The following is a 25730-nucleotide window of genomic DNA, read 5'->3' as shown; positions in this document are numbered from 1 at the left end:
TTGCGCTCTTGCTGTTTTGCCTTTTTCTTTCCCTTTCCTTGCTTCCTTCCTTTTTCCCCCCCCCCCCCCCCCCCACTATCGTTTAATAGACTTCTTGAAATTTATAGAACAAAGTGCTGGGAGGTGAAGAAAAATAACCTGACTGTTGAGCTGACTGTGAACAATATTGATGTATCCTGGAAAATTAAGCGCATTGCAAATTCCACAATTCAAATTCAGTTTGCAGAGCCACCGCTCTGGCCATTAAATTTATCCATTGAATTGTCTTTATGATGTATTGTGTATTAAATTTGGTTCATGGGCTGCATGTTTATTGAAAACTCTTAAGTACCTGCAGCATCTATTACTCCTGTTGGTGCTGCTCTGATTGGTGTCACACTGTATAAGTATATATCACCAAGGTTGTGTAATCTGGCCACTGGGATCCCCCAATGCTTTGAGATGTTTTTCTCTTAATTGAAATTTCTGATATCTGAAATGAGGGTTTAAACTAAGTTTTTAAAATTACATGTTCCACAAAAGATGATTTAAATTTATCGATTTGAATTGCTATTTCATACCTTCACTAGTTTTTACTTGACCTCAGCAGCTTCGCTCACATGCCTGAGCTTGGACTTTGACATTTTTCTCTTGAGCATATTCAATGTACTTAATGTCACAGGATGCATCGTGGCTCTCCAGTCTGCCCTAGTGATGGGATATTTTATTTACCATTTTTGCACTTTCTGCCCAAAAGCTCCTTGAAAAGAAAGGGAGAAATTTTAAACGCTTTACTGGGGTAGAATTTCTATTGAGCGTTTTTCAAAAAAAACACCAAGTATATGTGCAAGGGACTGTTCTGATTACACACCTAGTTTTTATTTTGCCTTCTGTAAAAAGTATATTAAACTGAGAGGAAGAAAGTGGCACACAAGTTGGGGGAGAAAAACACAGTGCGTGCATTTTTCATTTAATCTTCAGTTTTCAAAAGAAAATGATCTCCACCTGATTAGACAAAGTCGATGTTAATTGTTTATACCTGTGAGACCGATTCAGAGAGACCAAATGAGAAAGATGGGCTGTTTTCTATTCTCATTCCAACTTAATTTTTTTTAAAAGATGATTTTTGATGGCAAACAAAGCCCTCTTTGAGGAACTCTTAGAGGGAGGAGAGGAGCGAAATGGACGATGAGGGCCTCTAGCCTCTTAGCGCGCACACTCTTGGCGGCATTGAGAGTGGGGTCGAGTGGATGGAAGGCTAAGGATGCGTGACAGTGGAGCGATGGGGCAGGGGAGGATATGCGTTGAGTAGGGTCCTTTGTAGTAGGTGTAGTAATGGGAGCGGGTGGTTGGAATGGGTAGAGGAAGTGATGAGCAAGAGGGAGATGGGAATGGAGTGCTGAGGGCCACATTTTCCCTGCAGACACCAACCTAAATGCAGCCTGCTGCTGTTGGTGATTCCTTTTCCATACCATACCACCTATCAGCCAAACAAAGAAAAATACAGAGGAAAAGAAGCTTGGTGTGGGGGTGGTAGGGAGGATAGAGCAAGAGCACAGAAGCAGCAAAGACAGAGCCACCAACCAAAATATATCAAATGTAGGCAAGAGAATGACCATATACTGCAACTTACTGTTTGCAACACCACAGGAGATTGATTAGGGTTATAGTGACATTTTATTTTAGACATTAGAAATTCCAGTTACTAAACAAAATATGGTGGATGAAATAATTTCAGAAAGCATTTTGAGAACTTTGTGCAATCTGGCCACCAGGCTGTCATAATCACAAGGTGATGTACTCTATAAAATAGCAGCTTTTGTGAATGTGACATCTTTAACATCGAATGTATCTATTACTATTTACAGGAGTAGTAGGTACTACAGGCACAGAAGAATTTTGAATAAAATGTGTGCTCTATGTACTGAGTTTAATATATAACTAGTTGATTTCCTGTGACATAGTACATGGGGAGTTAAGACCCAAGGGGAATTTTCTAATCAATCAGGATTAGAGCTCAGAGGCATAATTGGACCAAGGCAGGAGAGGGGAAAGGAGACAGATGGGAGTGGGGCGCGGAAGATGGGAGAGATGAGAAGGGGGGGAGCGTTCCTTGGATGATGCAATCAGAGGGAGGGTGTTCTGGAGGGTTTTGTTTGTTCTCTGACTGCTTAAATGTTCACATGGTTACATTTTTTTCATTTTTCTCCATTCAGTGCCTCTTAAACCCCTGTTAGATTTGCAGAGTTTTTGTTACACAGCATTCAGTAACTCATTCGCTACATAGACAAGGTTCCTGTGTTGTGCATCATTTATCTTTTTAAGAAGCATGTGTGAATATTATTAACTTGCATATTAGCACAAGAAGAGCAAATATTTTTGATCAGGTAAGTTTCAGAAAACACTTTGAGGCTTATTACAATATTATCAAGGAAGAAGAATATTTCTGCTAATTGCATATGGTCATCTTTGGTCCACAAAATAGGCAGGAAGTAAAGTGAACAAGTAATGAAAGACCAAGGTGAGAGTGGCTGCAGTGGTGCTGTGAGTGAACGATGGGATTGTGGGTTTGTACTTGTGATTCTCGGCTAATATGGTTCGTGACTTACTATATGGGTTGAGTGGTCAACTCTGCTGCTCTTGTTTTTAAAAAAAATCCGAATGGCTATCTTGAGCAATATTGCTAGATGTGGGAGCAGACTGTTTGCCCATCTTCTGGCCTGGTTGGAGAATGAAGTGAGGATCTGAGGTCTCGGGTTTTTTTTTGTCCTCGTTCATTCATTTTGTCCAACTCCCTGATCAGTAGGATGGGCCAACAAATTGCTCCCTAGTTTCTCATTGGCATGAAAGCAGCCTGCAGTGTGACTCCTGGCAATAAACACAGAATTGTGGGCACAAATCTATAGGCTGTCACTTGACCGTGCTGTGCTGGAGCTCTTTTTTTTCCCCCATTCTCTCTCCTCCTCTCTTCCCTCCCACCCCACTGCCTCGTTGCTAATATGCAAATTACTGCTAGTCGCACATTAATTCTTAGACAGCCCAATTGGGCACCAGTTGCCAAAAAGATGAATAATGCATGCGACAGGGTCCTTGTCTCAGTAGCTAATCTGCTTGTTGTCATTGTGCCGCCTTGAAGAAAACCATTTTAAATGATGTGAGGAGAGAAAATGTCATGGCAGGTTGCTACTGAAAAATCTCAAACTAATGTGCCACCACTGGGTTGTGTGTGGAACAAGTAAATTAGACATTACTTGTTTTTAAGCACTTTTTTTGGCTTCACAGGTAATAAAAGAAAGTGGCCCTCCTCACATGAAAAGTTTTGTAACTAAAGTAATGGTTGGAGAATTTTCAGCTGAAGGAGAAGGGAAGAGTAAGAAAATTTCGAAGAAAGCTGCTGCAATAGCTGTTCTGGAGGAACTGAAGAAACTTCCACAGCTACCCACAGTAGAAAAAGTGAAACCACGCATAAAAAAGAAAACCAAATCAATAGTGAAGGTGTGTAGATATTTTGTGTATGAAAAGAAACATTATTTGAAAGAAAAATATCTGGGTGCTAAATGGAAATCATTGTGTAGCTAGTGCAGAAGCAAAAGTTTCAACTTTTACTAGTTAGAGACTCCAGCTCCATTCAGTTGGTGGTACTTCCTTCTAAGTGAGAAGGTTGTTTGAGCTCCACCACAGGGCTTGAACTCCTAATCTAGGCTGAGACTTCAGTGCAGCACTGCAGGATGCTACATTGTTGGAAGTGCCAGCCTTTGGAAAAGATAAATCAAAGTCTCGTCTGTCTGTTCAAATGTTGAAAATCTTGTGGTACTACGAGAACAGGGAATTCAAAGCAAATCACAAAAAAATAACTTTCATCGTTCATCTTCTGCTTGTGAGATGTTGCTAACGCAGAATGGCTGCCAAATGTGCCTACATACCAGTCACTAGATTTCAATAAAACAGTTCGCTGTGATGTGCTGTTGAAATGCTAGAAATGCAAGTGTTTTTTTTTTTAAAGTGTTGAAGATATTTTAATTGTTTTTGGGTGCTATTACTAGTTATATTCTATTGCCCCTCAGAAATGTCAGTTGTCTTTGTTATCTAAAAACCATGCAAGTTGTCTGTCAATGTGCATCAAAAGGCTAGTAAAGGAATATCCAAAAGTGCTTGTAAATATAAATGGTTATAGCTCTTGAGTCTGTATTATAAGCAATGATCCATTGAGTAGCATCTATTTTTAAGGGATTTTGTTGGTTCTAGTAGTAACCAATTAGATGCCAAAATGTGGATTGTTTCTCAAGCACTGTCCACCAGCTCTGCTGATGGCACCCCTCTAGGTGGTTTCCAGTTTGTACAGTTCCAATTAAAGTTCGGACCAGACTAAGTGCTATAGATCATGTCCATGGAAGCCCATAGTCACACAACTAGACATTATGGATACCTGCATGAAAACAGCAAAGACCAGCATTAGGTTGTGTCTGCATTGAACAGGGAACAGAGAGCTGGAGCAAATCTGTACTGGGTTTGCATGTACAGTGCTGGATTGGGCCTGGAGTGGACACTGAGCAGAGAAAGATTGAGTTTGCATAGTCAAATTTCACCAGCCCACATGGAGCAGTTCTCAGAAGTTTGTGCTAGTTATGCTGTCACCATGAATCAGCACTATAGAGACGAAATGACCATCCAGCCTGAGGCAGAAATACACATGTGGGACCCCCTCCCTTTCTCATGCCTATGGAGTGGATTGATGCAGCCTTCAGAGGCCAGAGTATCGTTCCACCCTACTATGGGGGGTGAGAAACAAACAGAGGAAAGGAGAAACTTGCAGAAAGAGGGACTGAAAGATGATGCTAGAGAAAGCTCTTGGAGGTCTGTCTGTCAGGTCTTTTACCCCCAAACAACATATAAAGCTTTTGACTGCACATTGGACGCACTTGTATTTTGGGGCTTGTTGGCCGTTTGTAGCTGGCAAGCTTTCCCAGATATAGATGTTTCTTTTAAGACTGAGTTGACTAGTTTGTCCGATATATGCCTGAAGCCTAAAATGTTGTCTGGAGTTTAGTCTGAAAACTACCCCTGTTATATTTATGGAGCTAATCTGACTTTATCTATATCACTAACTTTAAAGCCATAACTTGTTCCAATTTACATTGAAGAATTAGTCCAAATCCCAAGGTGTGCATATTTATATAGTTTTACACACGAGCTTGAAATGACTTTCACAAATTCAGGACTATGTATGTGGAAAAATAAATGTATTGAAAATTGGACACTATATGCACATGTTGGTTAAGATTGCTGACATGAGATGTCACTGCACCAACAAATGCTCCTAGCCAATCTCTAACTTTGCAAATTGTAAATTAGGTAAACTATTGGGGTCAATGAGGCTTTAACCCCGCACTGGAATTTTTCCCCAAACCAGTGCACATGGGATTCAAGCAAAATTAATGAGTAAATGACCTTTTTATAGTGCATCATGTCAGAACATCTTTCTCCCCCTGAACAGCTCAATGGTGATTGCTTGTACATATTGGGCAACATCATTGAACTATGGGAAGGTGGAATTAAGGTCATAAACTGCATCCATTAACTAATTGTCAGTAGTGCATGGATAGTTCCCATGTACAAGGAAAACTGATATCACAACAGAACATGCTATGTGTATATTTTACCAATTTGAGAAACCAACACTCCTGGAGTGGGAATATCTCAGATCTTATGTTTGATATTAAGCAAGAAATTCTCCTTTTCAAAACCCTCCAGTGAAGTAAAAAAATTTACTTGGCTTACTGGGCCAGGACCAGCAATTTACCACCATAATGATGGCTGAAGTAAAGTCTGAGCCATAGAGATGAGCCATTACTGGGTTTGATTCTGATGTGTTGAGTTAACTGACCACAGGCAATGGTGAAGTCAAAGGAAAATTAGCCATATTTCTTGTACCTGACTGCTGTACACTGCCCTTCATGGAAGTGCATGTATTTGGATACCATCTGAGAACAGGATTGGGCTGTTTGTCCAGTTGGAAATCCTGGGACATTTGCTATCAAGATCCTTGTGTGAATTGTGGCCATTTGGGTAAGGTACTAGGGTCATAGAACAGTAATCCTGTGGAGGATTTAATAGCTTCAGGAGTTGAGGAGAAAACCCCATATCTGTTTTCTATGGATGGTCAGTTATTTAGGTACTGTAATCTTAAACTTTTTAATGTGAATATCTGGTGTATTTATGCTCCTTCCAGACTGTGTACAAATCTACCCAATTGTGCATTGTACCAGTTATCTAATCTAACGACTGAGAGTGATGCAAAGTTTTCCCCAAAAAATTTGAGCAAAATATGTAAATTGCACAACCACACTCAAACTGGCCATTGCTTTCAACAAAGACTTTTCTGTGGTGCCAGCAGTCCATGAACAGCTTTGTTCTGTGGTATATTTGTGCTCTGTTTATACTTATCTCCAACTTTCCATCAAATTACTAATCTATTTACCTGTTTTTTTTTAAAATTGATCCCCACACATCTATTGCTCTGTGTGTGTGGGGGTGTGTGTGTGTAAATTTCTCATTTGAAGCTTGTTGAGTGTGTAAAAGTGTTTTCTAGTTCTCTGTTCACTGAGTTATGTCTACTATCTCCACCTTTCAATGACCTAGATACTAGCTTCTGTCTTGTCTCTAATGAAAACTAGTTAGTTCCAGAATCTGTCTTCAGAACCTGGATCCAGCTCCTGAATCTTATTTTTATTCTCTGATCACTTTCTGCATGATATTTTCCTTTCTCATTGGGGGGAAAAAAATGCTATGTCCTCAAGATGAGGAATGTCAGTGCTGTCGATTGGAACCCTTCTCCACTGTCAGCACTCTTGGTATCAATTGCATGTATGCCAGGTGCAGCAATATACCTTGCCCCTAATGTGTAGTTTCTTTTTCCTATACCAACTATCCTCATGGTCTTCAAAGAAATAAGGTACACAAATCCATCTGAGAGTTACCACTAGTTTGTGAAGTGGATTCTCATCCACTTCACAAACTAGTGGTAACTCTCAGATGGATTTGTGTACCTGGTTTGAGATTGCTTAAAGTTTGTCAATGATTCTTGTAGCCAGAAAAAATTGAAGAAATTTCTGCTGCTGTAAGTTGGATTTGATTTCCGCTTTGGGTAACCTGCTGTTCCACCAAATTTTATCCTAGTGTCCTCTTCATGAATATCATGGCTACAATTACCTGAATCTGCATCTTCTGAGTTTTGGACTGTTGGCACATATATTGGTTCTCACCTAACGAGTGAACTGTCTTGGACCAGTATAATTATCATTAGTCTATTTATTAAATTGAGTTGTTTATTGGCTGAGAGCAAAAAAAATAAATTCTTATGAACTCTTGATTCCTTTAAATATTTGGAGGACAGCAGAGCATGATGATGCATCTGTTGTGCATGATGAACTCCCAATTCTAGCTGAGCTAATAGGAGAATGAGAAGTGGGGGAGCCTGGCACTCTCCTATAGGGACAGTAATTGAAAGACCATTCACTCCAGACCACACTTTATAGCATCTGACCGTAAAGTGATATCAGCAGAGGGTTCGGAACAGGCCTTTTTTGCATTATGGAGAATACCAAGTGGAAAGTTTTTTTTAAAAAAAAACTTGAGGGAAAGAGCCACTTTTGGTGCCTAGAAAATCTGCAAGATTCAGCATTGTAAATTTTTTAATTTTTTAACAATGGGTCACTTGTGTCTGGAACCAAAACAGAATCTGTTTTTTTTTGGATTTGGCTGCAAAAATTAAACCAACTTTACTCATCTTCTCACCCGTTGATTTAATTTGAATAGTGCTGAAATGCTGAGCTTGCATCTTTTTTATTTTTAAGCTACAGACAAGTCCAGAGTATGGGCAAGGAATGAATCCAATCAGCCGTCTAGCTCAAATTCAGCAAGCAAAAAAGGAAAAGGAGCCTGAATATACATTAATGGTAGAACGAGGCCTTCCTCGCCTCAGAGAGTTTGTTATGCGGGTGAGAACTGTTACATAATTTATTTGATTATCTACCCCTTCTGAAATGTACAATCCCAAATAATCTGAACTGTATTCCGTTATCTAGGTTAAAGTTGGTGCTCAAGTAGCAGAGGGAATGGGCCCAAATAAGAAAGTTGCTAAGCGAAATGCAGCTGAGAAAATGTTGGAGCTTTTAGGTTTTAAAGTTCCTCAGCCTCAGCCACCTAAACCAGCTTTGAAAACTGAAGAAAAGGTAATTTTTTCCACATTGCAATTTAAAAACAAACTGAGTTGAATAAATTTTGAGTTCCAAGGTCTGTTCTGAAGGAATTTTCATTTTCTTTTAAGCCAACTGTGAAAGAACCTGTTAAAGGACGGAAAGTGACATTTTTCGAGCCCGGTTTCTCTTCAGAAGACACTGCAACGGGTAAGTGGTATTGGTGCTTTTAAAAAGTAAAACAACCCGAATAATATGCCATGCAAGTGTAGAAATAAGTCTTCAAATGCTTCAGTATGGGAATTTAACAGCTGTACAACATTTATGCAGTTAAACCTGTTTGACTGTTGGTTTACAAATCTTTTGATTCCCTCCATCTTTTTTTCTCCCTTCCCACAGTTGAAAAGATAGCATTGGTCACCGTTTAAAGAACGGAGAGACGTTCTTGATAGCCATGTTGGTTATCATTTATTAAGTGTGAATTGAGATTTTCTACTTTCACTTCTGAAATCATTAGTATAAAACCAGCTGTGCCACAGCTGATTTTTGATGCCAGTGCAGAGGAATATGAAATGTTACACTTCAGATGGTATGGTGATAGTGTGTTGAACACTTAATGTACTGTGCCGTATGGGGGTAGAATTTGGGTTTGTGTGTTACTCCCAGGTTCAGGGATCCAGTCATAATGGAGCATTGTCCTGGCTGTTAGGTTCTTAACAGCTGGTTTTTCAAAGGTAGGAGCCATGGCAGGAGAGCAAATCATCTGTCACAAATGGATAAATCGTGGGCAGGAGAAAGCAGATATCCAAATAAAAATAATGGAATAATTAATAGGCCTGAACAGTTAATATATTTTTACTGATTTTTAGATTTCTCAAATCTGCTTTCTCAGGTGAACTAAGGCAGTTAACATTAGAAATGGGGAACGATCAGAGTTTGTATACAATGGGAAATGTTTTATACGTTTTGAGTTCTTGGATTAATCTGTTTGCTGACCTACATTGGCTGATGCGCCGCCCCCCTTCCCCCAATTTCTTCATTTAAAGTTCTTATAAATCTCTCCATGGACTTGCACCTGCAAGCTTTTTAGCCACCCTTGTTTCCCACTGCCGAACACTCCGTTATTTCTACTCCAGCCTCTTGTGCAACTGTCCCCCATCTCTCTTTCCTCCTCCTTCCCCACCCCCAAAACCTTCAGCTGCCTAGGCTCCATACGTTGGCATTCCTTTCCTAAACCTTTTTGTCTCCTCCTTTTAAGACACTCCTTAAAACTCACCTCTGACTAAGTGTTTGGTCATCCCTCTTAATCTCCCTGCCTTTGGCCTGGGATCTGTTTTCTTTCTTGAATTTCTGTAAAATGCCTTCTGTAAAATGATCTCTGCGCTCCTCCAATTCTTGCCTCTTGCGCATCCCTGATTTTAATCGCTCCACCTTTGGCAGCCGTGCCTTCAGCTGCCTAAGCTTCCCTAAACCTCTTCCTTCCTTCCTTCCCTCCCTAAACCTCTCCGCCCCTCTACCCCTTTTCCTCTATTAAGACATTTCTTAAAACCTACCTCTTCGGCCAAGCTTTTGGTCTTCTGTCCTAATACCTCCTTATGTGGCTTGGTGTGAAATTTTGTTTGATAACACTCCTGTGAAGCACCTTGGGACCTTTTACTATATTTAAAAGCGCTATATAATTGCAAGTTGATGTTGCTGTAAGAATTTCTTCTGCATTGAAAGTGCTTTGTAAATGCAGGAAGTAATTGGTTTTCAGTCAATCCAGATAAATATATCACAATAGGCAATATTAAATTGAAACACTTTTGCATTTGATGGTTTCATAGCTGCTTCAGTGAGGATATTGATACAAGCAGCAGCATTTAGTTTCTTTTGTACTGGGGTATATGCTCACTTTAATACTAAATTGACTACTAAATTTGACATTGAGCATCACTAAACTAAGCTGAGGAATTGGTTCTCCGTTCCATTTTAAAATCCCGCACTGGTGTGTTTTTGAGCTGCTACTGTATGAGGAAGGTGACTATATGTGCAATTCATTATGACTGAGAAATTAGAACTTTGCTTAAAAAAAATCAGCTTTCTGTGAACTAGTAAGTTATAGGGAAAGATACAGACGGATTGTGTTCAATATTGCTTTGGTGGGAGGGGTGATCTGTGAAGTGCTATGGGCCAGGGTTCAATTGTGGGGAAATTGAAGTCAAGTAATATTTAAATAGTCTAGAATCTTTCCTTAATTACCTTTTTGGGGCATGTAAAGCTTTAGAAGAAACATGAAATGTGTGGAACAGAGCCCATGATGACAATTTGCATATATAATATGAAAGGAACAGATTTGATGAGTTGGGCAGGCTTTCTTCATTATGTCAACAATAGGTTGTGCAAAATTCCAAAGATTAAACTGAAAGGAAACTTATGTATGTCTGAGGATTCTATAATAAACCACTTCTGTGGTATAGTTGCAGTATTTTCAAGCATTAATAAAAATTGTAATTTGGTCGTACTATTTTTCAGTTAAAGATGGGAGCGTACGTCTAGAAGATGAGTTTCGGATGCCTTATCCCAGCCACCAGCAACTGCCTGCTGGAATCCTTCCCATGGTTCCTGAGGTAGCACAGGCTGTTGGAGTCAATCAAGGGCATCATACCAAAGATTTCAACAGGCCCGCAGCAAATCCGGCCATGGCCACAGTCACTGCAATGATCGCAAGAGAACTCCTATATGGCGGAACGTCCTTAACTGCTGAAACTATTTTGAAAAATAACCCTGCAGCCCGCAAGCCACAAAGCACCCTTACCAGACCTTCAGAACAGTTGGACTTTCTGGCTAGTGTTCAAGGATTACAGGTATAATAATGAATCTGTCTTGGGGATAGTCAGATAAGTTATTTAACCTTGACCAGTTTTGCAGAAATAGCAGTTTTTTGAAAAGTGCCATAATATTAGTCTTTGTTGTACTTGAGATGAGAAGTACATGCAACTATCCAAAACATTGCTTTCTCTGCTATAACACTAGATTGCTTTATTTCTGGTATAATTCAAAATTATATAATACTTCCATAGTAAACCTTTAGGTGAGTAATCTTGAACTTAACCGATGCAAAAGGACGTAGTGAATTCTTTGGTCAGGTACTTCTACATTTGTTTTGTGATAGTTATCAAACTTTGCAAGTGTAGTTTGAAGCAAGGCTAACATTATAAGCACCATTTAGATGGTATTGTGACTTGCTAACAGAAATTTAAGTAATGGAAATAAGATTATAATGAACAGTGATATGCTCCTCCTGAGCTACGTGGGAAGTCATGGACACTACCGATGTCCCTGGTGACCATGTGTGCAAGAAGTGTGTCAAGCTGCAGCTACTGACTAACTGCATTTTGGAGCTGGAGCTGCAGGTGGATTCACTGTGGAGCATCCGCGATGCTGAGATTATTGTGGATAGCACGTTCGGTGAGGTGGTCACACCGCAGATAAAGATTATGCAGGCAGAAAGGAAATGGGTGACCGCCAGGCAGAGTAAAAGGACTAGGCAGGTAGAGCAGGAGTCCCCTGGGGCCTTCTCCCTCTCACAGATATTCCGCTTTGGATGATGTTGGGGGAGATGGTTTATCGGGGGAATGCAGCAAGAGCCAAGACTATGGCACCACGAGTGACTCAGCTGCACTGAGGAAAAAGAATGGGAGAGCAATAGTGATGGGGGATTCCATCGTAAGGGGAACAGATAGGCGTTTCTGCGGCCGCAGAGGTGACTCCAGGATGGTATGTTGCCTCCCTGGTGCTCGGGTCAAGGATGTCACTGAGCGGCTGCAGGACATTCTGAAGGTGGAGGGTGAGCAGCCAGAGGTCGTGGTCCGTATCTGTACCAATGGCATCGGTTTTTTTAAAAAAAGGGTTGAGGTCCTGCAAGCAGAAAATAGGGAGTTAGGAAATAAATTAAAGCAGGACCTCTAAGGTAGTAATCTCGGGATTACTCCCAGTGCCAAGTGCTAGCGAGAGAAGAAATAGGAGAATAGACCAGATGAATGCGTGGCTTGAGAGATGGTGTAGGAGGGAGGGGTTTAAATTCCTGAGGCATTGGGACTGATTCTGGGAAAGGCGGGACCTGTACAAGCTGGACGGGTTGCACCCAAGCAGAACCGGGACCAATATCCTCACGAGGGCATTTGCTAGTTCTGTTGGGGAGGGTTTAAACTAGTATGGCAGGGGAATGGGAACCAAAGGGCATGTACAGATAGGACAAATTCAGACCAGGAAACGGGAAGTAGAAAAGCAGTTAGTGACTTAGTTAGCGACTCGGAAAAGAAAAAGAAGCAAAGGTTAAATAGTGTTCAGCACAGGAATTTGACTGGATTAAAGGGTATATACTTCAATGCAAGGAGTATTACAAACAAAGCAGATGAGCTAAGGGCACAGATAGACACACGGCAGCATGATATCATTGCTATAACGGAAACCTGGCTTAAAAAGGGGGATAATTGGCAGCTCAATATCCCTGGATATAGAGTTTTCAGGCAGGATAGAGTGGGTGATTTAAAAAAAAAAGTGGGGGGGTAGCATTATTGGTTAAAGAATCAATTACAGTTGTGAGAAGGGATGATATGCTAAAATGGATCATCATTCGAGCCCATATGGGTTGAGCTAAGAAATAAAAAAAGGAGTAGTCACACTAGTAGGAATGTACTATAGACCCCCAAATAGCGAAAGGGAGATAGAAGAACAAATATGTAGGCAAATTTCTGAGTGCAAAAATAAGAGGGCAATAATGGGGGACTTCAACTACCCTAACATCAACTGGGATTCAAACAGTGTGAGGGGCACAGAGGGCGCAAAATTCTTGATCGGTGTCCAGGAGAACTTTTTTAGCCAGTACGTGACAAGCCCAACAAGTGGGGATGCAATTCTAGATTTAGTCCTGGGAAATGAAGATGGGCAAGTGGGTGACCATATTGGGGATAGTGGCCATAATTCAGTTAGTTTTAATGTTATTATGGAAAAGGACAGAGTTAAATCAGGAGTAAATATTTTAAATTGGGGGGGAAGGCAAATTTTACAGAACTAAGAGGTGATTTGGCAGAAGTGGACTGGACACTACTACTTGAGGAGAAGTCAGTGGGAGGCACTAAAAAGTGAAATTCCACAGGAACGATGCAGACACGTCCCCTTAAAGAAAAAGGGAGGCACTGCCAAATTTAGAGCCCCCTGGTTGTCTAGAAGTATACGGGGCAAGATAAAGCAGAAAAAGAAAACTAAATACTGCAGGAAGCCTAGAGGAGTGTAGAAAGTGCAGGGATGACATAAAAAAGGAAATATGGAAAGCAAAGAGAGGGCATGAAAAAATATTAGCTAGTAAGATTAAAGAAAACCCAAAGATGTTTTATCATTAAGAACAAGAGGATAGCTAAGGATAGGTCCCACCTTTTCAGGGATGATGAGGGTAATTTGTGTGTAGAAGCAGAGGATGTGGGTAGGGTTTTAAATGAATATTTTTTTGTCTCTATTCACAAAGGAAAGGGATGATCGGATGTAGTAGTTAAAGAGGAGAGTTGTGAAATATTGGATAAGGTAAACATAACGAGAGAGGAAGTACTAGGGGGACTGGAATCCTTGAAAGTTGATAAGTCACCAGGGCCGGATGGATTGTTTTCTAGGCTATTGAAGGAAGCCAGGGAGGAAATAGCGGATGCTCTGAAGATCATTTTCTAATCCTCACTAGATACAGGGGAGGTACCGGAGGACTGGAAGACTGCAAACGTAGTACCATTGTTTAAAAAGGGTACGCGGGAAAGGCCGAACAATTATAGGCCGGTCAGTCTTACCTCGGTGGTGGGCAAACTATTAAAATCAATACTGAGAGATCGGATAAACTGTCACTTGGAAAGGCATGGTTTAATCAGGGATGGTCAGCATGGATTTGTTCAGGGAAGGTCATGCTGTACAAATCTGATTGAATTCTTTTGAGGAAGTGACAAGGAGGATTGATGAGGGTAGTGCAGTGGATGTTGTCTACATGAATTTTAGTAAGGCATTTGACAAGATCTCACGTGGCAGACTGGTCAGAAAGGTAAAAACCCATGGGATACAGGGAAATGTGGCGAATTGGATCCAAAATTGGCTCAGCAACAGGAAATAAAGGGTAAAAGTCGATGGATGTCTTTGCAAATGGAAATCCATTTCCAGTGGTGTGCCACAGGGCTCAGTGTTGGGTCCCTTGCTGTTTGTGGTATATATTAATGATATGGACTTGAATGTCGGGGGCATGATTGGGAAATTTGCAGACGACACAAAAATTGGCTGTGTAGTTGATAGTGAAGAGGATAGCTGTAGACTCCAAGAAGATATCAATGGGTTGGTGGAGTGGGTGGAAAAGTGGCAAATGGCGTTCAACCTGGAGAAGTGTGAGGTAATGCACTTAGGGAGGGCAAACAGTAGAAGGGAATACGCAGTAAACGGGAATATATTAAGAGGGGTAGAGGAAGTGAGAGACCTTGGCGTGCATGTGCACAGGCCCCTGAAGGTGGCAGTACAGGTAGATAAGGTTGTGAAGAAGGCATACGGAATGCTTTCCCTTATTAGCCGAGGTATAGAATACAAAAGCAGGGATGTAATGATGGAACTGTATAAAACGCTGGTAAGATCACAGCTGGAGTATTGTGCGCAGTTCTGCTCACCACATTACAGGAAAGACGTAATTGCTGTGGAGAGAGTGCAGAGAAGATTTACAAGAATGTTGCCAGGGCTTGAAAATTGCAGCTACAAGGAGAGATTGGATAGGCTGGGGTTGTTTTCCTTGGAGCAGAGGAGGCTGAGGGGAGACTTGATTGAGGTGTACAAAATTATGAGGGGCCCAGATAGAGCAGACACGGAGTACCTGTTTTCCCCTTGCGGAGAGTTCAAGCACTAGAGGACATAGATTTAAGCTGATTGGCAGAAGGATTAGAGGGGACATGAGGAAAAACTTTTTAACCCAGAGGGTGGTGGTTGTATGGAATTTGCTGCCCGAATTGGTGGTAGAGGCAAGGACCCTCAACTCTTAAAGTACCTGGACCTGCACCTAAAATGCTGTAAGCTGCAGGGCTGCAGACCGGGTGCTGGAAGGTGGGATTAGAATGGGCACCTGGTTGTTCTTTGAGCTGGTGCGGACATGATGGGCCGAATGGCCCTCTTGTGTGCTGTATCTTTTCTATGGTTTTATAGAAGATACATTTTTCGCTACTTCACTCCTTCCCTTAAAGGTGTTGACTTGTGCTACAGTAAATTTTTACTGGTACTACCAGCCTTCTGAGATCCCGTCTAAATGGTCATCGTTAATATGCAAGCCTAGATGCTGAGCCAAGATTGGCCTTGGCTGTGACCCTGCCCTTGAAGCGACTATTTAGAACATAAGAACATAAGAAATAGGAGCAGGAGTAGGCCAATCGGCCCCTCGAGCCTGCTCCGCCATTCAATAAGATCATGGCTGATCTGATCCTAACCTCAAATCTAAATTCATGTCCAATTTCCTGCCCGCTCCCCGTAACCCCTAATTCTCTTTACTTCTAGGAAACTGTCTATTTCTGTTTTAAATTTATTTAATGATGTAGCTTCCACAGCTTCCTGGGGCAGCAAATTCCACAGACCTACTACCCTCTGAGTGAAGAAGTTTCTCCTCATCTCAGTTTTGAAAGAGCAGCCCCTTATTCTAAGATTATGCCCCCTAGTTCTAGTTTCACCCATCCTTGGGAACATCCTTACCGCATCCACCCGATCAAGCCCCTGGTGCGGAATGTCAGGGTATCGCAAATCTAGGTCTTGTCCAGTATATAGTTCGTTGGCTAGCTACCAACAGCAAAGCTATTCCTTTTTTTTCCTTCCCTGCCCCCCCCACCCCCCCTCCCTCCCAACCCTGTACTCCTGGTTAATGGTGCCCCTCCTGGGATGACCCAAATCAGCACAGACAACATTATGCCTGAGGCTTTTTGAATCTGGCTATACCACATCAGGCTGTGCATTTACTTACTCAATCATTATGGGAAATGCTTTATAAATACTTCAACATCTGACTTTCAAAGTTTTGAGATTTGCTCATATTCTGCCATGTTTATTCAAGTTCCCTCAATTTGGTTTAATAGCTGCTTCAAATTTGACTTCTGCACAATTTAATCACTGACATTGGGTTAGGCCAAGCCAAAATAATGTGTAGCCTTTGTGTATTGAAGCTCCTAAAAGATAATTTGAATGTGACTGCCAGTAACAATTGTAAGAGTTAGTCATGTGATTCATCTCTTTTCAGGTTGAATATAAAGACTTTCCAAAAAACAATAAAAATGAGTACGTGTCGCTGATAAACTGTTCATCCCAACCTCCTCTGATCAGTCATGGAATCGGAAAAGATGTTGAGTCCTGTCATGATATGGTAAAGGATGTTTTACAGTTTTCAAAACTTTGGTTTAGTGTAATATCCCACTGCTTATTTAGTTGACAATTCCTAATTTGGCTGAAAAGTCATTAACTGTAAGTAGGGGGGTGGGAGGTGGACTTCTTTTCTAGGACCAATATAAGTCAAGTCTACTTTTTGTTAAGGTAGTAAATATCTCTTTCCTTTCTAGGCTGCTCTTAATATCTTGAAATTGTTGTCTGAGCTGGACCAACAAAATGTAGAAATATCAAGAACAGGAAATGGACCAATTGCTATGTAAGTATAAGCAGATTCTCCTCTTTCTGATTTGAGATTATGTGGCATAGGGATTAAACTGCGATGAAAGGGAAAGCCTCTTTTGTTGCACCGTGGTATATAAAATCGTAATGGAGAAAAGAATGGGATTTAAGATAGACAAATCTCCAGTACCTGATGGTTTCCACCCCATGTTATTAAAAGAAATAGGTGAGGAAATCGAAGGTGTGTTGTCATAATTTTCCAAATTGCTCTAGATTCAGGAATTGGCTTTTGGATTGAAAAATTGCAAATGTCACTCCATTATTTAATAAGGGAGGGAGAAACCAGGTAACTCCCCTACCTGTCAGTTTAACATCAATTGTGGCAAAGTTACTGGAATCTTTCAAAGAGCAGGAATGCAGCAAAACAGGAGTGGTAGCATGGAGGATGGGCCGATATTAATAGCCGGACCTCATTAGCATGTTGCTTGCTGTCCACCCAACCAAAACAGCTGGGAAGCGGCTGCCCAACTGTTTTAAATCTGGTGGCAGCAGGCTGCTGTCAGGGATTCAAGGGAATGGTCCCTGGCACAAAGTAAGTGCACCAGGAGGGGAATCCCATTCGTGAAATGGGGGGTGGGGAAGGCCCAGGGCAGGAAAGGCTGAAGGTTTCCTTGTGGATCCCGGAGGAGCACTCCTGCTCCTCCTGGCCCATAAAGAAACTTTATTTTTTTTTTAAATTGAACAATTACCTGGCCTCTTCTGGCCCTGGGTTCCTGTTCCAAGCAGATTTTGCCTGGTGGGGAAGCTACCACTCCTCCCCCTGCTCAGGCCTCAAGTTAAAGTAGCAGATCGGGCCCGGTGACTTAATTGGAGCCTGATCTGCGTATTTAAAGTGGATCCTGCCTACAAAAAAGAAAAAGTGGATCCTGCCGGCTTGAGGCAGGTGTCTTTGCTGCTTGCAATTTAAAATTGCAATCAGCCAGAATTAGGGTGGGAAAGGAGTGGATAAGTCCTCCACTCCATTTTAACTGCCCTGCAACTCTTGCCCCCCCCCCCCAACAAGGAGGAAGGGTTACGACTGAGCACTTAGACAGGTATGAGCTGACCGAAGAGTGTCAGCATGAATTTGTGATGGATAGATCACATCTGACTCATTTAGTTGAATTTTTTTGAGGCAGTCACTAGCATGGTGGATAGGGGAGTGTCTATGGAAATTGTCTATTTGCATGTCCAGATGGCATTTGATAAGGTCCCACACAAGATTATTTGCAAAAATAAGAGCGCACGGAATTGGAGGTAATTTTGCGACATGGTAATTGGGAAGGAGGTAGGAGACAGTAACGATAAAGGAATGTTCTCTGGTGGGATGTGGCAAGTGGTATTCCCCAGGGAGCTGTGGAGGAGCAAAGGGATTTAGGTGTCCAGGTACACATCATTAAATGCTAGTGCACAGGTATGAAAAGTAATCAAAAAGGCTAATGGAATGTTGGCCTTTGTCAAAGGATTGAAATCCAAAAGTAAGGAAATGATGCTTCAGTTGTACAGAGCCATGGTCAGATCCCATCTGGAGTACTGCGTTCAGTTGTGGTTGGTGGACCTCCGGAAAGATATAATGGCCTTGGAGGGGATACAGTGCCGATTCATCAACATTATGCCTGGGGCTTACAGGGTTAGATTGAGGACTGGTTGCATAAGCTTGGCTTGTATTCCCTTAAGTTTAGGTGGTGGAAGGTGATCTAAGTTGTTTAAAATGATAATGGGATTTGATAGGATGAATTGAGAAAGCATTTGCTCTGGTGGGAAAATCCAGAACAAGAGGGCATAATCTTAAAATTAGAGCTCGGCTATTTTAGGAGTGAAATCAGGAAGCACTTTCTCACAAAGGGTAGTGAAAATCTGGAGCGCTGTCTCACAAAAGGCTGTGGATATTGGGTCAATTGAAATTTTCAAGGCTGAGATTGATAGATTTTCGTTGGGTGAGTGTATCAAGGGATATGGAGCAAAGACTGGTAAATGGAGATGAAATACAGATCAGCCATGATCTAATTGAATGGTGGAACAGGCTCGAGGAGCTGATTGTCCCCCTTTTAATCTGCACTGAACATAAGAAATAGGAGTAGACCATACAGCCCTTCAAGCTTGCTCTGCCATTCAGTAAGATCATGACTGATCTTTGATCTCAACTTCATGTTCCTGCCCTATCCCCTTATCCATCGATTCCCTTAGTGTCCAAATATCCATCAATCTCAGTCTTGAATATACTCAACAACTGACCATCCACAGCCCTCTGGGGTAGAGAATTCCAAAGATTCACAACCTTCCTGAGTGAAGAAATTTTTCCTCATCACTGTCCTAAATGGCCAACCCCTTATCTTGAGACTATGACCCTTAGTTCCAGACTCTCCAGCCAGAGTAAACAGCATCTACCCTGTCAAGCCCTCTAAGAATTTTATACGTATCAGTGAGATCACCTCTCATTCTTCTGAACTTGAGTATATAGATCCATTCTACTCAATCTCTCTTCATAGGACAACCATTTCATCCCAGGAATCAATCTAGTGAACCTTTGTTGCACTCACTATGGCAAGTATGTCCTTCCTTAGATAATGAGACCAAAACTGTACTCTAGGTGTGTTCTCACCAGAGCCCTATATAATTGCAGCAAGACCACCTTACTCTTATACTCCAACCCCCTTACAATAAAGGCTAACAGACCATTTGCCTTCCTAATTTCTTGCTGTACCTACATGTGAACTTTGTGATGTGTACAAGGACACCCAAATCCCTCTGCCTACCAACATTTTAGACTCTCACCTTTTTAAAAAAAAAATCTGCTTTTCTATTCTTACCAAAGTGGATAATTTCACATTTCCCCACATTATACTCCATCTGCCACTTTCTCACCCACCCAATTAACCTGTCTGTGTCCCTTTGCAGCCTCTCTGCGTCCTCCTCACAGCTTACTTTCCCAGGTACCTAGCTTTGTATAGTCAGCAAACTTGGATGCATTACGTGACTTGAGAAGGCTTTTAGCACAAAACTAATAGTGATTATTTGATTTGTGTTACTAAAACTAGACCTCTATGGATACAATTCTTCTACCTTTTTTGCATGACAACCTTAATCTTCATTGCTTGTACTGAATATAGGAAAAGCAGGGAAGTAGAGCAGATCACTCTCAAGTTGGAGGTGGTAGAGGCATGTTGAGCCAAATGGCCGCCATGTGTACTGAAATTTCAGATTCTATCTGATCAGTTACATAAACATAAATTGTAATTCCATAATCATCTGCAGCCTTGTACAATTCATAATTTACTGAATTCTTAAGTTCTACAACTTTAAATCTGCACTTAGTTTTGTGGTAGAAAAAAATCTCCAGTTCTGCAGAAGCATTTTAATTAAAAACCAACTGATTCTTGTTCATTTCAGATGTGTGAAACAAGAAATTGATGGCGATTCTCTCATCAAACCGGCTAACTCAAACACTTTAGGACAAACACTGGATGTCACTGACTGAAAGCCTTTTATTGACCCAAAGCTCCAAGCACCAGAGAAAATCGGATGCTTCCTGTTCTGTGACATTGTAACTTCTGTTTTAGACAACTACAGTTTGAATCTTGCTGTAGTATCTAAATCATTAAGTTGCTTAACTTTTTAAAATAGTGATGCATTTCAACATTAATTCTGTTTTTTTTGATGAAGGAAATTTGTTCATAATTTTTCATTGGAACCTTGTTCACACCAACATCCAGCAGCAAAAAGTTAGAATTTCTGTTGATGCCTCTCCAATAGTACATTACATGATGATTGAAAGATTGCTAATGTTTTTGATTACTTAACAATATCAGGGTCATATCCAACATATGTAGTTCATGATTTGGTACCTGTTTGAATTGGCCATTAGCAACATAAACCATTTTGGTTTGACAAAACCTGGTGCTAGTTTAAAAAGTAGTGTGCCTGCATTTTCATAATTGTATATCCGAAAGAAGTAAATTTAAGCTCCAAATTGAGTCCTGTTTGAGTAGGTTATAAAGACTTCCTCTGTTATTTTTTCACCTTTGGAAGATGGTATCAAGTAGAATGTTCAGTCTTCTAGATTATTTGTATTTTTCTTAATCTAAAAGATTGTTTTTAATTTGGTAATTCTGAAGGAATTTGCTTTTGTTTTATATATTAAACTTTGTTTATACAAAAATTAAATGAGTAATTTTCAACGGTGCATAAGAATTACATTGTTGGATATGATCTGTTACCTAGCTTATACCAGAAATTGCAGATTACTGTACATCTCGGTGTAGGGTAAAATGTAAGATGTTGTGTTGTACTTTAATGCTTTGATGTAATGTTCCATGTGATGTACACAAAGTGTGTACAGTAAACTTTTTGCGTATGGTCCAAGTAAAGCACGAAACCCTTGCCAACTACGTCAACAAATTGTTACTTTACTTTTGGACTTTTTTTTCCCTCCCCATGTACTGTACCTATGGAATGGAGAAGTAAAAATTGGTGTTTGTGCAAAAGTACTGGTGGCTTTTTTTGGCATAACACATTTTATCAATGTGAAGTTGAGTTAAAGGAGTTGTAAGCCACAGCCAAAATTTTAACTTTGATTTGATGTCTGCAACCTGCTGCAACAATTATTTTTAAGGTTTTTTTTTGAAGAAAAAAGTCTTATTGGTTCTGATTTTTCCCCAATATTCTTTTAGCTATTCCAGCACTTATTTTGTTATCACATTACCCTTCTTTACAAGCTAACTGTTTTTCCTTCTACATTTGTAAAGTTGCTGGAAAATGCTGTAAACATCCCATGCTTTAAAAAGCCTTTGGTCACAAGTGAAGCATTTAACTCCTTTAAGTCATGCTACACAAGCTTTTCTCCATTGTGCGTGGTATAATAGCTAACCTTTAAATATAAAGGGTTTTTTTTTTAACTAACAGCATCGGTCTGATAAATAACATGGTATTTCAAAGTTACATTTGGATGACTTTGGGCATCTACAGCAGGTGATCAGACTTTTAAAGTGGTTTAGATTTGAACCTCTGAAACATGATTCAGATGGGAACTATGGAACTTTTCTGTATTAAAAGTTCTTTTGACTAAAACTTAATTGTTTAAAAACTGTTTTGATTCAAATGTTGGTATGGAGGAGTATTCTTGAGTTTGAGACCAAATGGAATTAACTATTAACTACTAAGCAATTTGGTTTTGAAATTGTGGTTAAAAGTTCTAAATAAGACCCCCCCCACAAACCACTTGCTAAACAACTATTTAAAAAATTGGGGTGGTGGGGGGGAACTAACTAATTGCATTTAGTCCATCTGGAATTTCTTCCCCACCTACAGGACAGTGCTATTGCACTTTGATGAATTGGAGCTTGTTTGACATCTACTTTTGCTGGAACTAGTTATTTTGCTCCCTATTTCAGATCTGTGTAGCTGTGCTGTCTTCTCATTGCATCTCAGTAAAGTCAAATTAATGTACAGTGAAGGAGATTCTATTTTCATGAACTGAACTTTAGTATTAAGCAATTTACATCTGTAGCTCCTACAAATGAGAATTGCTGCTGTTCTGAATGCACTAACAAATTACAAGACTAAGTGTACATAACAGTACAAAGCTGACATAAATCCACCTCAGTGTAATTGACAAGATCTCGGACTTTAACATCCAATCAAAAGATTTGGATGTGCCTGAAAAACTACAGATTGTAGGATTGAATTTCACCACAGTAATCACTTCTGATGTTTATTATGGTAGAAACTGCTGTATGAGCAAGGCTTTAAAACAAGCAGAGCAAAAATATTGCTGTTTCTGATACTTGCATTTATCATGTTTCTGAAATATTTCCAGTCCTTCACATAATGAATTGCTTCTGAAGTACAGTGATTTGTGTAGGCAAGTGCAACAGACATTTATGCACAGCAAAATCCCACAAGCAGCAATGAGAGGAATGACCAGTTAATGTATTTTGGTGAAGACAGATAGGATGTCAGTTTAACATCTCATCCAAAGGATGGCACCTCTGCTGCTGAAGCTAAAGTGTCAGCCTAGATTATGTCCTGATGTAGTGGAAGCTTGGGGTGAGATTCACTTTAGTATTCCCCATGGACAGCATTTATTGGATGATTTGTTTTATTAAAAGTAACAGTAAAATAAATCTAAATACCTTCAAGGCTGGCTGTTCAATAGATGCCAGGACACCAGCTAATGTATTTCTGCCATAATGACTGATTCAAGGACGTCTATACTCATCGGAAAACAATCTTGGCTTTACTTTTAGTATAGCTATCTTGTGACACTTCTGAAACACTTCAGAATTACAACTTTACCCGATTTGAAACCTGTACAATGACTTCCTGAAATGCACACTATTGTTTGAAGGAGCCTGCTAATGGCAAGCCAAAATAAGTTACCATTTTACAAGTGTATCTGCAGCCTTCTAACACTTTGTGCAGATTGTTCCCTATCTGATCTGCAGCTTCATCTCAAACATATCGCAGGAATATTAACTGGTTAGATTTTGGAACGTGTGCTGGCTGCTCCCATTGTTATGGATATTGCAGGGTAATCTGCATTCCTTGGTAATAGGATGCTGTTGAAGAAAGCAAGTTACATTAACTCAATTTAAGAGCAAGGAAGTTATTTGATCCATCTTTCCCTCTCTCGCTTTTAAATGCCCTGTAAAATTATGTACTTCTTACTTAAACATGAATCTATCTCTGTGTCAGCATTCATTGAATGTGTTCTATAAATTTGATATAAAGTAACTGCCTCAAGTTTCTTAAATTAATCTTGATACTGAACATATTACGTTGGAGAGGAGAGTGGTTGTATACTGATTTAATTTCCATAGTTTAGTCTATAACCAGGAACTCTGAATTCTGACTCTAACTGTCCACAGTACTCCCTTACCTGCCACAAATAATGAGGTGCCCTGCTATCTAACTTTCCCAATATTCTAACCCTTGGACTGCTAGCACCACCAGGGAGTTTCTGGCTGTTTGCTTTTACTTTTCTAAAATGTGAACTCAACTTTTCTCTGAATATTTAAGTTAAAACATTAAACTAGTGCTTTTGAGTTTGGGTTGCAAGGTCCAGAAGTGGGCTGTGATCTGTTTTTTTTAAAAAAAACTGTTATGACTTTTTGAACAGCCAAATGAGGTGCTCTATTTTAATAAACAGCTTGCATTTATCTAGCACCTTTTTATAACCTCATAACATCCCAAAGTATATCACAGCCAATTAATTACTTTTTGAAATATAGTCACTTGTTTTGTAGGCAAACATGGCAGCTAATTTGTGAGCTAAATAACCAGTTAATCTGCTTTGGTGGTGTTGCGTGATTAATGTTGGCCAGGCTCCTGGGAGAACACTCTACTCCTCTTTGGAAAAATATACTATTGGATTTTTAATGTCCAACTGATCAGACAGACATTTAATCGTCTCATCTGAAAAATGGCACCTTTGAAAATTTGTCACTCCCTCAGTACTACACTGAAGTGTCAGTGTAAATTATGTGCTCAAGATTTGGAGTGTGGCTTGAGCCCATATATAAATATTGATCTGGTGTTACTTAAATGATTGACAAACTTGCCAAGGTTACTTGGTGTCCCAGGGAGGCAGATGCCACCAAAATGAATCATCTTTGTCTCTGGCATCTTAAAAGTGTTAAAATGCTACCTCCTATTAAATCTTAATGCATATGTTTAAATCCCGTGAAGCATAACTGCCTGGATTTAATTTAGTGTTATCGTGACATTAATAGACTGTAGGTGAATGAACCCCCTCTCCTCCTCCACACCCCCCCCCCAAAAAAAATTGGAAAAATTAAGATTTGCCATGTCTCATTGACCTCTTATGTTCAATCCATTTATAAAATATAATACCAATCATTTTTTTCTTTGGCCAGGGCGATACAAGGATTGCAAATTTTTCAATCGAAATTCCTTAACCATCCTCACTGCCATTCAATAATGCATAGAAATATAAACATAAACTTTAAGTCTCCAGAAAGATTTTGTCTCATTTAATACTGATATTTGCAAACAAAAAAAAAATTCCACCAAACATTTTTGTAGCATTTGAAATACTACATCTTGCCCCAGTTATGCAAGACACAAAGGAAAGTCATTCTCCAAAGAATGAATCATATCTGTTCAGACTTAATAAGACGCAAAAGTATTAGTATATAATCACTAACTAAAGTTGGCAGTTTCCCAATGAGTGGCATGTAATTACGTCAATGAATAGCCATGTTTGTATTGACCACATGTATTTCTATTGTGTTTGGCATTTTTCTGTTATAAATAAATCTTTTGCCAACAGGTATTTTTTTAAAATTTGATCATGGAATGTCGGTGACACTGGTATGGCTGCATTTATTGCCCATCCCCAGTTGCCCAGAGAAGGCGGTGGTGGCTACCTTGAATCACTGCAGTCCTTGTGGTGGTGATATACCTCTAATGGTGTTAGGTGAGAAATTCCAGAACACTGACCCAGTGATGAAGAGGGAACTGCGATATAGGTCTAAATCAGAATAATGTGACTTGGAGGTGATGGTGTTCTCGGGCATTGCTGCTCTTGCTCTTAGTGCTGGAGCTTACAGGGGAAGGAGGTGCTATCGAAGTAATTTTACTGCAATGCATCTTGTAGATCGCAGCCACAGTGCACAGGCGATGAAAGGAGTGGATGTTGATTTCTGTGGCATTCGCTGAGTATTCAATCAATCCTGACATGAGCCTTGTATATGGTGGAGAGACTGAGGGTTGGGAGGTGTTGATATTTGGTCCAGTTAAGCTTTTGATCAGTGATGACTCCTAAGATGTTGATAGCTAGGAACTCAATGATGGTGGTGACATTGAAGATCGGGGGGAGATGGCATAGCTTTTTGTTGAAGGTGGTCATTACCTGACATTTAT

General features: G+C 40.2%; 1 protein-coding gene across 5 annotated transcripts in view; it reads left to right on the top strand.

Moving 5' to 3' along the window:
- The window catches only part of stau1 (staufen double-stranded RNA binding protein 1), a 48252-nt gene extending 26921 nt beyond the window's left edge, over positions 1–21331 (top strand). For 2 of the 5 annotated variants that reach the window (XM_068000528.1, XM_068000525.1), the window contains exons 8-15: positions 3262–3474; positions 7833–7976; positions 8064–8210; positions 8285–8384; positions 10689–11020; positions 16444–16566; positions 16760–16845; positions 20238–21331. In XM_068000528.1, coding sequence (XP_067856629.1) covers positions 3262–3474; positions 7833–7976; positions 8064–8210; positions 8285–8384; positions 10689–11020; positions 16444–16566; positions 16760–16845; positions 20238–20325 — 1233 coding nt within the window. In that variant the 3' untranslated portion in view covers positions 20326–21331. The remainder of the gene's footprint in view (positions 1–3261; positions 3475–7832; positions 7977–8063; positions 8211–8284; positions 8385–10688; positions 11021–16443; positions 16567–16759; positions 16846–20237) is intronic. The other 3 variants (XM_068000526.1, XM_068000527.1, XM_068000529.1) reach the window with 3 other exon arrangements.
- Positions 21332–25730: the final 4399 nt, after the last annotated feature.

Source organism: Heptranchias perlo, chromosome 19 (genome assembly GCF_035084215.1).
Source record: "Heptranchias perlo isolate sHepPer1 chromosome 19, sHepPer1.hap1, whole genome shotgun sequence".
Classification (NCBI taxonomy): domain Eukaryota; kingdom Metazoa; phylum Chordata; class Chondrichthyes; order Hexanchiformes; family Hexanchidae; genus Heptranchias; species Heptranchias perlo.
Note: the sequence above shows the minus strand (reverse complement) of the source record. Positions and strands in the feature narration are given on the sequence as shown.